Genomic DNA, 13,408 nt, shown 5'->3' with positions numbered 1-13,408 from the left:
AGGGGCGGGTCTAGTGGAACGGGACGCAAGCGCCGCCGAGTCCAGCAGGCGTGGCAGCTTCTGCGCCTGCGCAGTTCCAGTTTCACGTATCCATTAACCACCTGTGCGGGTTTTCGCTGCCTTCTGGAGAGTGGAGGTTGTATCGAGGGGCGTGGCAGAGTCGCCCGAGGCTTATCTCAGCTGGGAGCGCCGGAGAAGCTGTGAGGGGAGTCCCGCCTAGACACTGGCTATCGTGGGAGGGGGCTGCTCTGCAGCTTGGACACCTTCTCCGCTGGCGCGTGTCACTGCTCGCCCACCAAGCCCTTTAGTCCTCGGCGTTTTGCTGACTCACGCCAACTCTCGAACCTCGACGTTCTTTCCGCTCAGTCCAGAGTCGATCGGTTTCATTTAGTCCCGCTGGTTGAATCAGCTTGGTGAGGAGCAGACTTCTGCTTGCCCCTTTGCTCTGTCCTCAGTTTCTTCACATTTCATAGGTGTTCAACCGAGTCATTGAGAATAATGTTCTGTTTTTCGACCACCCCAAGGCACAACTTCACCCACCGCCAGAAAACCTGAACAAGCCAGTTATAAATTATATAAAACAGACAAACCAGATTTTCTTACACCTAGAATCTCAGTATCTGTAGAAGATACCACCCCCCTACACACACACTCGATTTGCAAAACTAGAAAACTGTTCCAATGCGCTCAAATTATACCCGTATATATATTTTTTGGAGACAGTCTTCCCTAGATAGCCCAAGCTAACCCAAGAACTCGCGAACCTCCTGCCTGTCGCCCAAGTACTGGAATTAAAGGCATGTGACTACACTGGACTGCCCATTCATCCAGCTTAAGCATTATTGCAATGGAGAGCTGCCAGTCTTGGTGTTAAAGTTTTAAAAAGCTATCAGCATGCCTGAGGTTATAGATTAGTTGGTAGAATGCTTGCCTACCCTGAGGCTTTGTGTTTGATCCCCAGTACCTCATAAAACTGGGTGCAGTAGCATGTCAGTAACCCCAACATTCAGGAGGCAATGATAGAAGGATCAAGATTCAAGGTTGCCGAGCAGTTATGTCACCACCTTTAATCCCAGCACTCTGGAGGCAAAAAAGGCAGATCTCTGAGTTCAAGGCCACCCTGATCTACAGAGGTGATCTAGGGCTAAAGAGAAAAATCTAAGCAAAAAAAAAAAAATCAAGGTCACTCCACTGCTACAAAATGAGTTCGAGGCCAGTATGGGGCTATTTGAAACATTGTTTCAATTCTCCCGGCTCAGTCAACTACTGAGTACGCCCATATGCGTATAATCCTAGCATTTAGGAGACTAGGGCAGGCAATTTGGGAGTTTGAGGGCATTCTGGGCTGTACTTAACATCTGAATAAACGAAATAGCAATTGAACTTCTAGATCTAATCTAATAACCAGTTTACAATAAATTTAGATTAGGGGCTGGAGAAATGACTTGGAGAAGTGCTTGTTCAGTTCTCATTAAGACCTGAGTTTGGGGGGCTGGTGAGATGGCTTAGCGGGTAAGAGCACTGATTGCTCTTCCAAAGGTCCTGAGCTCGGATTCCAGCAACCACATGGTGGCTCACAACCATCCGTAATGAGATCTGACGCCCTCTTCTGGTGTGTCTGAAGACAGCTACAGTGTATTAGGCTGGAGAGAGTGGGGCCGGAGCAAGCAGAGGTCCTGAGTTCAATTCCCAGCAGCAACCTGATGGCTCATGGCCATCTGGACTGCTACAGTGTAAAAGTCAGTTATATCTGTAAGTCTCTGTGGTCTATTTTCTGTATAAAATGTACTTAGGCGCTTCCAGTTTGCTTTAGAGTTGAGAAGTTAGTAGCTATGTAACTGAGCCAATGTATCAGGAAATCAGGGAGGGTTCTCCAGCCCCAGGAGGGTAAGGGATTTGGGGTGGAGACAATGGTAGAAAAAACAATGGGAGAGACGAAACTCTCTGGAATATCAGCCTATTGGAGAAAAAAAGGGCAGGAGTTTTTTTTTTTTTTTTTTTAAATATAGATCAGAGCCTCTAAAAACATTGTTTTGTGCCAAACCATAAGACCACCAGGTATTTTTGCCCGTTTTCCAGGCTGCTTTATGTTAGTTACTCTGTCTCCAGTACTGTGAAGTGAGGAAGCATCTTTACATACACCCTAAATCCCAGTGCTGGGTAGGCAAGGTAAGATCCCTGGGACCTGCTAGCTGGTCCACTGAGCAAAATCAGAGTTCCAGGTTCACTGAGGTACTGTCTGGAAAAATAAGATAGAGGCAATTGAAGAATACACTCAACACTAACATCTGGCCTCTACCTGTACACACACACACACACACACACACACACACACACACACACACTGAAACTGATGGCTCAGCAGTTAAGAACACTTGCTTTTTCAAAGGATTGGGGTGTGGTTCTCAGCACTCAAATGACTGCTCACAATTCTGCAACTCCACTTCCACGGGAATCCAGTTCCCCCTTGTGGCACTGGGGAGTACTGCATGCATGTGATGCAAGTAAACCACTTAGACATAAAATGAAATAAATTTAAAATAACCAAACACTGTTTGTTTGGCAGGCCGTATGTGAGGTATGTGTCAAGATGGCTGCCTCCTTGTGGCACACACTAAGGCTGTTTCCTACACTCTTACAAAGTTCCTATATGGCTCAGGTTCCCCTCCAGACTCTTTGCACCAGAGGCCCTCCTGAAGATGCTCCATTCCCACTTCCTGTTTCCCCTTATGAAAATGAACCTTAGAAATACCTAGATTCAGAATGCCAGAACGGGCAGGCCTGTGGTGGCTCACGCCTTTAATCGCAGCACTTGGGAGGCAGAGGCAGGTGGATTTCTGAGTTCGAGGCCAGCCTGGTCTACAAAGTGAGTTCCAGGACAGCCAGGGCTACACCCTATTTGGTGTATCTCGCCCTATTTGGGCTGACTATAGCCACAACCACAAAGGTGGTGTGCCACCGCAGCAAACCCAAAAGACATGTATTCGTAACAATAAAGTTGCTGGGAATCCTTGCCCTGTCTGCCAGGACCACAAGTTGCATGTTGACTTTAGGAGAGTGAAGCTCTTGGAACAGTTTGTTTGTGCCCATTTGGGTGTCATCTTCCACGCCCCATATGCAGGGGTCTGTGTGAAGCAGCACAAGAAGCTGACCCAGGCCATCCAGAAAGCCAGGGAGAATGGTCTTCTCAGTTACTATTTCCCCAGGTTACTTCCCCAGGTTGAGCCCTGAGATGTCGACTTTCCTACTGTACATGGAGCTGTCAGTGTGACTCCACCAGCCCCCGCATTGTTGTCAGGTGAACCTTGGTACCCATGGTACAGCCACCGGAGACAGAACTGTCTCTGCTGTCCCCGAGTCTATCAAGTAAATCTAGAAGAAAGTGGCTCCCCACCTGAGTCAATGTCTGAGATGCTCACTGCACCACCAGCAGAAGCCCCCTCTGAGCAGACCTGCTCCCGAGCACTTACAACTCGTGACCTGGGGAAGTCAGGCTAAGGGAGTGCTGTCTAGGGCCACGTGGTGTCCCATGTTCTGGAAAGGGTTCTGTTTTGTGACAGTGGCAGACCCTAAAAGGAAATGACTGGTATGAAGAAGACAAGCACATCTGAAATTGAGGGGGGGGGATCTACATGTATAAGGGTAACTCTGGAGAAGGCTTACATATGAACTGGAGATGTGTGTGCACTTGACAGCGTGTCCCTGTTTTAAACCTCCTGGCTCAGTTTATACAATAAAGCTGTGTCTCCTCAAAACAAAACAAACAAACAAAAAAACCCACCACAATTAGGGGCTGGAGAAATAGCTCAGTGGTTAAGAGCACATACTTTTCTTACAGAGAACCAAGTCTAGTTCTTAGCACATACATCAGGTAACTCTTTGTGAGTAGCCTATAACTCCAGATAGATGCAGGGCATCTGATACCATGGCTGGATCCCGATGGCTGGAGCCATCATATTGAGTACCTTATGTTAACACATACTGGTGTTGGCCATGAATTGATTAATATTGAAGCTGGGTGATAGGATATGGGGACTAGTTATATTCTTATGCTTGAAATTTACTCTAGTAGATTTTTTTTTTTTTTTTTTTTAGTTTAAAAAAGCCGAAACCTCATAAAGTCTGACTAGTAAGGGCAACCCTATTCTTTATTTGTCCTAATATACAAGATCTTTGGGACAATCGATCCCCTTAGGAACTCTGGAGGAATGAAAGTTTAACCAGAGTTTGACAAGATGCATGGGGAAAATATCTTTTCTGCAAGAACAAATACAAATCTTGCTTCTTTGTGCTAACTGGGAAACCTGCAATTCTTGCAACACTGCCTTGGGAGATGGAGGCTGGAGGACCCTGAGTCCAGCCACCTCAGCCCACACAATGAAAACCCATCTCAAAGCACATGTCTATAATATCAGCACTTGGGAAGTCTGGTCTACACAGTGATTTCCAGGTCAGCCAGAGCTACAAGTAGCAAGACCCAAACAAAACAAAGCCTGGCATGGTGGTACACACTTTAATCTAAGCACTCAGGAGGTGGATCTCGAATAAGTTGGTTTTTTTTTTTGTTTGTTTGGTTTTTTCGAGACAGGGTTTCTCTGTGTAGCCCTGGCTGTCCTGGAACTCATTCTGTAGACTAGGTTGTCCTGGAACTTAGAAATCTGCCTGCCTCTGCCTCCCAAGTGATGGGATTAAAGGCATGTGCCACCACTACCCGGCTTAATATATATAAATATATAGTGTTGGATCTCTTTAAGTTTGAGGCCAGTCTACACACAGGTTCCAGGACAGCCAGAGTTGCAGAGTAATAATAGTCTCATCAGACTCTCCCAACAGCCCCATTAACATTTAGCCAGCAACTCCACTCTACTGTTTATTGGGTTTATAACTGGACAAAGTCACATGTGTACAAAACGAAGCTCATACTATCCCAAAGCAGAGTAGGGACTAAAGACTGGGGATCCATTACTGGCCTTTGGGGAAGCTCTGAGGTGAGGGGTAGTCAACCTTCCCACTGCAGAGGTGTGGCCACAGGGTAGAGAGAAAAGGGGACCACCTGGCTTTGGTCACAAAACTCAGGGCCTGGCACTAAGCCAGGCCAGACAGATGGAAGAGAAGCCTCAAAAACCACCCTCCCAGGCAGCCAGGCACTACCTGCCCAGTCCCACTGTGATGTGGCTGATTCAGACCTATATTCAGGGGCTATTGGAAAGGGAAGGCAGCAGAGCAAAAGGGAGGACACTGGTGAGTGGTTACTGGGGGTACTTGGACCTGTGGAAAGGGTGGATAGGGAGGTGGGCCAGCTGCAACTAGGCAGCTAGCAGCGGGTTTCATAAATGCCACTGCGGCCAATGTATCGCACCCATTTGATGACATCATGGTCGCTGTAGTTCAGCTTCGGTTCGAATACCTTCAAGTAGCGCACCTTGAGGCCAGAAGGCGCGAATGGCACCTGAGCAGAGGAGAGCTCCAGTTAGGAATATGGCCTTTCTATCACAGTACTCTGGCAAGTTCCATGGTTCACCCACTTCATCTACCACAGGTGTTTTTAAATGACTGGTGTGGAGGGAAATCACTAGGAGACTACCACATGAAGAGAGTTTATCTGAGAGTTACTAGGAATCAGGTCACATCTAAAGCTGTCCCCTGTTGTGAGGATAAAACTATTCCTCTAATCATTAAGTTGCCAGAGCACTACCTTTGAACTATTTATCCCATAGAACTACCACTGAAAATACTTATTATCCCTGCCAATACCATGGACTTGAAAATAAAGTGGAGAAAATGGTGTGTCTTATTCACACAAAGCAAATGATTCTCAAAAACTGTTTTGTGATAAATCAAGTAGTCACAGCTTTTAGTCAGTTTAAATGCCAATTTCTATTAAAAGGGAATGGGTCTATCAATTCAAGACATTTCCCAACCTAGGCCCAGTTCCCTCATTCCTACGAAGTGGAGTCTAATCCAAATGATCACAGAGTTTCCATCACACCCAGACATTGTGCTACACCCCTCCTGTGCCATACCTCAAAGTTCATGGAAATGGGGGGCCGAGCCCATTTCTTCTTATCATTGGTGGGCAGGAGCTCAATCTCTGCGCTGATCTGTGATTCCTTCATGCCTGCCATGCGCTTGATCCTAGGAACACAGAGGAAATGGGCAGCAGGAGGTTGTTACACATTCAGCACTTGGGGCTGCAGTTTCTTTTTAGACAAATAGGTGAGCTCTCCCTCACACAGATTGTAAGCTTCAGACACAAGACAAGGGCCAATGGGAACATCTTGAAAATTAGACACATATATGAGCTTGAGTGCGACAGACAGACAGCATACAAGAAAGAGAGAGAGCGTGTGTGCCTTGAGCCTGCCTGTGGCCCCCTGAAGACTCACTTCCACACAATGGCGTTCTCGCTGGCCTTGTACTTGGCCTTCCCCTTCATGCAGATCACTTGCACCCCGCTTGTGTTCAACGGGGTCGGGATCCTCACCTAGGAGTGACACACCCATCAGTGAGCTCTGGGAAGACCTGGATCATATGTCTTTTTTTCCCCCAAGAGTCCTCACCTCAATCTTCTGGGCCAGAAGTGAGGGCTTGAAGTTGGACTTGATGACCACCTTGACCTCTAGTTTGGTGCGCCCCACCTCCCGCACCAACGGGATCACTCGGAAAGGAAGGATGATGTCCTTGGTAGTACGGTATCTTTGGAGGAGAGAACACGTGATAGCACAGGGCCGGTCCTACTCTCTTCCAGGTGAACCCCCTGCCTCCTCCACACCCCCATGGCACCTCATGAGTTCAAACTCTCCATCAGGAGGGATGAAGCTGATGCTCCGTTCAGAGTCAAACTTGCTGAGTCGCACACACTGGTGGAAGGTGCAGTCATCAATGGCGATCGACTGCTTACCACTGTAAACAGAAGCAGAGCTCAAATAGGGACAGTACGTGTCAGATTAACAGACCATGCCATAGCAGGCTAGCCACAGAGATTATGGGAAGCTTCCAGAACACAGCTTTCTGACTTGAAACTGCCTGCCCTGCAGTGTGAGGTGTGGGAGAGCCTTTGGGTTCCTTATCACCTGAGAACTTTGTTGCTGGGGATCAAACAAAGGCGCTCGCTCTCCAAAGACAAAGATAGTCCCTTCATGTCTTATCATCGATGCCAAGATTAACTGGCCAAGGATGACTTGGAAAGACAGTTAGCAATTCCAGCAGAAATGAATTCCAAAGGGAATGTGGGGTTTGCTAGGCCTCACTGAGCTCTCAAAGGCTTGCCCGTCTTTGTGTCCCTTCAGCTCCCAGACTCAGGTACCTCTTGCTTGTTTCATCAGCTGTGCCTTTGCCCTGCTTTTCTATGACAATCTTGTCATTCATTCCAAACTTGCACTCAGGCATGCCACTCAGGTAACTCTTCATCACCACCCGGCCTGACACATGGGCACTCAGCACCTGCCCTGGTGACAGAACAGAGAAGCAGGGAGCAGCTAAGTCAAGCCGACAGGCCAGCACCTACCCACCCCCAACCCATGGCTTCATCATGAGAGACCCTTACCCTGTGGGGACATAAGCAGGTTCACACTCTCTAGAACATCTAGGAAGAGTTCATTCCGGCGATACTTGATGCCTTCCCGCCGCCAGCCAATCTGCCCAGTCACCTGGCTGGTGATCTGGGACTGTTCTTCTTTTGTCTAGATGGGGTAAAAGTGGCCGGTGACCTCATTCCTCTCCCCCTCCCACTACCCTCTCCCTGCTGTATCAAGTCACTCTCCCTCCTGTTCAGGACTCTGTAACTCATCTTTCCTCACCACCATTACAGGGCAGAGTATACAAAGCAGAATGAACCTGCAGTGGGAGAAGTGAGGGAACGACTTACCTGATGCTAGAAGTCGCAGAACCAGCAAGGTGCCAACAGGAAGTAGCATGGTAAGCAAACAAAGGGAGAAAGCTGTGAGGCTTGAGTGTGAGAGGAGGAACACAAGGCCTGCAGAGCAGCCACACCCCTACCCTCCGTGTAGAAGACACCAACTGAGCTGCATTCCTAGTAATAGGGATGCTGACTTGGCAGCTTCTGGGGTAGGAGAGCTACCCAGAGCAAAAAAGGCCTGCAGTCATGGTAGGAAGGCTGAGGCCAGCACTTCCTGTCAAGGGCAAGCTCATGAGTCAGCTAGAATAAGGCTGGGGATCAATAGGAAGGAAAGGAGTTTGGGGTCCACCCTACCTGTGTTCTATACAATTAATTCAAGTACCTGACTCTTGATACCCTGCTGGGTGATGAAGGTTTTCAGTGCACCTGTCTCTGAGTTCTGTGGGTAGCCAAAGTCCAGAATCTCTGTAAAAAGAAGGTAATTAAGCTGGGCAGTGGTGGCGCACACGCCTCTAATCCCAGCACTCAGGAAGCAGAGGCAGGTGGATTTCTGAGTTCTAGGCTGGCCTGGTCTACAGAGTGAGTTCCAGAATAGCCAGGGCTACACAGAAAAACCCTGTCTCGAAGAACCAAAAAAAAAAAAAAATTAAAAAAAAAAAAAGAAGAAGAAGAAGAATTACTAGTTTCTGGAGAAAACAAAAGACTCCTTCATTCCAGTCCTGGATACACCTGTCTAGAGCAGGTCCTGATGCTCGACAGAATCATCCACAGCAAAGTCTTCCAGCTTAGAGCATTCAGCTTATGATTTGTTCTTCATAAGAAAATATAACTTTTTTTTTCAAATGTAAAAAAAAAATCATAGAAGAGTCACATGGTCAGTGGGTAAGAGGATAAAAATAAACCCTGAGCCCTCCTCCTTTTCTCCAGAAAACAGATGGTGGTAAAAGGGAAGTAGTCACAGACACTACAAGAGGCAAGAGGACAGCCAAGGGACCTATAGGACTTCCTCTTCCCCAGGCTCTGAGGGAGTGTTGAGGTGACAGTTGGGCTCAGTTTGTGAAGATGTCAGGCTAATACAGGTGGCTCAGTCACCAAACCTCACAGTCAGGTTCCTAGCCCCAGCAAAGACCAAAACTTCACACTGGCCGATTTTCATTATTCTACTCTAAAGCAATTTTTAGGTATGGATTTAGATTGGCTGTATCAGGGACACAGGGGTCATCACCCAAGAGATCAGAGATTCAAAAATCAAAGTTCAGAATATGCTGGAACCTCCAGATCCCTCCCAGTTAGGTTAATCCCCACCATGGCCATCAATCCCCAAACGCCTTACCATCCAGCAGCTCGTATATGAGCACAAAATTGTTCTTGATGTTCTCCTCACTGATCTTGCCAAAGTAAGCGGCCATCACATCACACATCTTGTAGAGGAATTCGAAGACCATAGCAGCATTGACATTCTGCTTGGTGACTGCGGCCAGCCAGATATTGGACCGCTTAACATGGAAGAAGCTGGTGCGAGCGATGTTTGTGACAGGGCTGCGCACCTGCTGCCGTGCATGGATGACATTGACCCGAAAGGCATCCACAGCATTCCTCCTAAGGGGAAAGAAGCAAAGTGGCTGCTGAGTATTTAGGCAGACCTCACCCCATGAGGATCACCTACAGATGCTGGCAGCCCCAACCTCCACACCACTGAAATCTGACATAGATTCACAAGTCAAGGCCTAAACCACTAGGGCTCCCTTACACCACCAGCAGGGTCCTGGGAAGAAGTTCTCCATTGGCCTGCTACCAGATGGGGAAGTCAAATGATAATGACGGAAGGGTGCCTGTAGCGTTAATAAAGTGACTCTTAGGCCTGACTTGACTTTCCCAGATACACCCCAGCTGTCCCCATTCTAGCTTTCCAGGAAGTCCCAGGCCTGCATAGAAAAAGATCTCTGTTGGGCCCACCAGTGGGGAAAGCCAACTCCTCTGGGAATTGGACAAAACTAGTATGACCTCGGAAGACTTTAAAGGATGAGAGGGGCTGTGGACCCTGCCACCCACTTCTTTTTTAAGGTCCGATTCCTGAAGTTAAGGGAATGAAAAATGAAGGAAAACAATTTAGGGGGGCAGGACCCCCAACCCGCCTGTACCTGGGCGGCAGCTTCACAGGCTGCTTACCTATTGCTACATCAGCCAATGAGATGGGATGAGAGAAATGACGTCAGCAAGGAGGAGAGTGACAGCAAGGAGAGAGAGGGTTAGACAACACACAACACCAAGGTGGGCAGCACATACCGTGAGGGAGAAGCAGACAAGGCAGGCAACAGGTAAAGAGCACACTAAGGCATGCGGGTGTCATGTGGCCCAGCTGCGGCACAAGCCAGGACCATCCAGGATGGGAGGAACCAGCCAGGCTCACTTAGGCTTAGGCACTGCCACAAAGTCTAGGCTAGCTTTACCAAAAAAAAAAAAAAAAAAAAAAAAAAAGGATACAGCCACACCAAGCTAGCCCATCAGCCAGGGAGGCAAGAAGGTAGGAGAGCTACCATAGGTCTATTCTGAGACTATTTATCTCAAGCTCTTTTCAGAAAGAAAACCAAGGCAAGAAGAAACAGAAGAGCCTAGCCTCAGGTTAGACAGTGGAGAATCTCTCAGTCAGCAAAGAGCCAGAGTGTGAAGCAGCAGAGTGAGAAGTGGGGCTGTAGTGACTCTTTGTAAGGCCTGAGGTCTTAGGAGCTATCCAGGTCCACCCAGATGAACTACGAAGGCAGCATGACCCAAAGAGTGCAGCAAGCCTGTTCACAAACCGGGGAGGGCCCAGGAGAACTGAAAACAGCTGAGTCAACAGATTCAAGAGGGGTTTGAAGAGGATCTAGGAAAGGCTCTCCATTTGAGAAGGATTTGAGAGCAAGATTTAGATGGATTAAGTATCCCTACACACACACTGACTACACCCACTGGAGACAGTGATCCCTCCTAAAAGGAAGAATCAACCTGACCAGGCACGAGCACTCGACTTCAGTCACCAGACCTACACCACAGAGACAGGGAGAAGGAAGGGCAAGAATTCATAACCCTAGGGGGTGGAGGTGTCATTCCGAGGCCCTGAGCCTAGCTAGGCCAGAGCCCAATGGGAACCAGGCTATGTTGCATGCTCAGGCTGAGGCAACAGGGAGGTTGGAACACAGCATGCTCAGCCAAGGTACTTACCCGATGTCATCTCTGTAGACCCGGGAGATAAGCACCTCCCCCTTGTGATTATAGATGAATAAGCCTCCGATCATGGTGGCAGCTCAGTCTCTGTGACCCATTGCTCTGAGAACAGACCTAGATAGGAAAGGGGGGGGAGTAGGAAAAGGGGAAATCTTTAGAACCCTAGCCCACCCCAGCAGGGCTGTACAGGCTTGCCTTTTTTCCTGACAGTCCACTAGCAAGTGACCCTGCAGCCCTCCCAAGGAAGCCCCTCCTGCTCGCTCAGCGCTCAGCGAGGCTCCAGTTCCTGTTTATTCCACAATGGATAGGAGACAGCACTTTCAGAGTGTGGGGCCCAGGATTGAGGTCACTTTTACCCAGCCTTTTCTGAGGGCTGAGGCGGAAAGTAACCCCCTACCGTGCAGACTCTCACTAGCAGCTACTTCCAGTGAGTCAGAGAAAAGGCTTGTCTGCAGAAGCAGGAATGGCGGTAGAGATTACTCTAGTTGGCGGGGCCTGGGCTTGCAAGCATTACCCTTCCAAGAAGGCAGCAGAGCATGACCCTCTAGAAGTCTACGCATTCCAGGAAAGGGTGTGCAGGGTGAGGCGGGGGTGGGAGAGAAGAGGCCCTAAGGCGCTAACGCAGACCCAGGAATGTGGCTGAAGCAGGCACATCTTTCCCAGGCAGTGAGATAAGCAAGCAAAGGAATGGAGAGAGGCCCCAGTACTGACACACAACACTTCAATGATCCAAGTTGTTTACTAACTTAATAAGCTCTTCTTAAAAAGATTTCATTTTTACCTTCACATAGGTACATGCCAGTGTGTGTGCTGTGTGTGTGGAAGCTAGGTGTCAGATCAAACACTGCCCTCCACCTCCGAAGCCTGAGTTAGGGCAGTACTGAGCCAAATGACACATGCTGGGGACCTGACCTCAGGTCTTCTGGAAGAGCAGTAAGGTCTCTTAAATGCTGAGCCCCCTTTACAGTTACTTCTGGTTACTGTTTTTTCAAAATTTCGAAGTGTGACAAAAATTAGGTCTGTATGTAGCGTTAATCCTGCCATCTAAATTGTGATTCCAGACCTGCCAAGTCAGTCACTAATGGCCTAGTGTTTACTGAGCAATGAGCAGGTATAAGAGAATGCTTCAACTGCCCAAATTATTTGGGTCAAAATTAAGTTATAGACTATTTGAGCAAAAGGGTTAATCTGGTTCTAAATTTTTCTGGATTAGCCCAGGTATTAATTGCACAGAAGTTAGTTTAATAGACTTTCTGAAACTGAAAAGCTAACCCTTGAAACCCCGTGACAAATCAATTAAGGTAGTGGACAAACTTATCTCATAGTCCAAACAAGGTGAGAAAGAAATGCAAAATGGAGATTGAGCTCTGAGCAAAGAACCAAGTCCACAGGTATCAACCTCGGTGGGGGGTGGAGTGTGTGTGTGCCTGTCTGTCTCCTGGACAGAAATGGAATATTTAGTTAAGGGAATGGTTAGCTGTAATTGCTAGCAAAAGACCAGGATGACCCCAAAGCACCAAATACAGCTGTGGGAGTCCCTAAAGTTCTCTTATGGCAAAGGTCATAGGATCTTGGGAAGAGCAAAAAACGGTGAAAAGAGATAGACAGTAGAAAAAGAGAAAGCCGAGAGACAGGGCCTACTCTTCTGTTAGTGAAGCATGAGGGGCTGGTGGAGTTTTTCTCAGCAGAGGGAGGAGACATCTAGGCCGGGGAGATGTCACCACGGGATGCGGGGGCTGTCACAGGTCTGAGGTAGAAGAGCTGTGGGGGTAAACCAGGAGGATGGAATCTCTCAGTGTTCGAGAGAGACCTGTCACTGTCCAAGGGAGTGGCACCAGGGGATGTCAATGTCCTGGGGGATGGGGGAAATGGGAAACCTCGGGGTTGAGCGGTTGTCAGGATTCTAGAGATGGGGCGCCGCGCGGCGTCTCCGGCTCTAGGATTCCGGCCCGTGTCTCTCCTCGGAGACGCCCGGCGGGTCACTGGAGGGCGTTGCTCCCCGCCCTTGCTGCAATCGCGCCCAAGGCACCCCCGCCCGGTTGTCTGCTCCCTCCCGGGTCTGAAGGCTGAGGCCACTCCCGGGTGCGGGCAGTTTTCCACCCAGAGCAGTGCAGGGCAGGGCAGGCGACCAACAGCACCCTCGCCGCCCGGTAAGGACCTCTAAGTCAAGCTTCCCAGCTCACCTGGAGTCAGCAGCCCCCACAAGGCCGGCCTGGCCACTCTCGGATCCCAAGATGTCCGCCCGCCCCCAGCTCGCCTGTCTGCTGCCTCCGCTTTCACTGCAGTGCTCCCTCCCCGCCCCGCCCCAATCGCAGCTGCGCCTGCGCACTCGCCTCCAGCGGCGAC

The 13,408-nt window shown here is 48.9% G+C and overlaps 1 protein-coding gene, 1 long non-coding RNA gene and 1 pseudogene across 2 annotated transcripts in view; 2 read left to right on the top strand and 1 right to left on the bottom strand.

Moving 5' to 3' along the window:
• Window positions 1–14: 14 nt before the first annotated feature.
• The window catches only part of LOC116085723, a 30,693-nt gene continuing 17,299 nt past the window's right edge, over window positions 15–13,408 (top strand). Inside the window, exons 1-2 of the long non-coding RNA XR_004116693.1 lie at window positions 15–413; window positions 7,811–7,917. This is a non-coding gene — a long non-coding RNA (uncharacterized LOC116085723). The remainder of the gene's footprint in view (window positions 414–7,810; window positions 7,918–13,408) is intronic.
• Window positions 2,564–3,599, top strand: LOC116085722 (annotated as a pseudogene).
• Window positions 4,858–13,377, bottom strand: Ap2m1 (adaptor related protein complex 2 subunit mu 1). The gene is made up of 12 exons (XM_031363429.1): window positions 13,246–13,377; window positions 11,060–11,176; window positions 9,192–9,457; window positions 8,241–8,323; window positions 7,868–7,873; window positions 7,547–7,682; window positions 7,307–7,448; window positions 6,784–6,903; window positions 6,561–6,696; window positions 6,387–6,484; window positions 6,024–6,135; window positions 4,858–5,449 (listed from the first exon to the last, which is right to left on the bottom strand). Exons 2-12 carry the CDS (start codon window positions 11,131–11,133, stop codon window positions 5,315–5,317), a joined length of 1,308 nt encoding a protein of 435 aa, XP_031219289.1. The 5' UTR covers window positions 11,134–11,176; window positions 13,246–13,377; the 3' UTR covers window positions 4,858–5,314.

This window comes from Mastomys coucha, unplaced genomic scaffold, assembly GCF_008632895.1.
Source record: "Mastomys coucha isolate ucsf_1 unplaced genomic scaffold, UCSF_Mcou_1 pScaffold12, whole genome shotgun sequence".
Lineage (NCBI taxonomy): Eukaryota > Metazoa > Chordata > Mammalia > Rodentia > Muridae > Mastomys > Mastomys coucha.
This window is presented reverse-complemented; position numbering and strand designations above follow the sequence as displayed.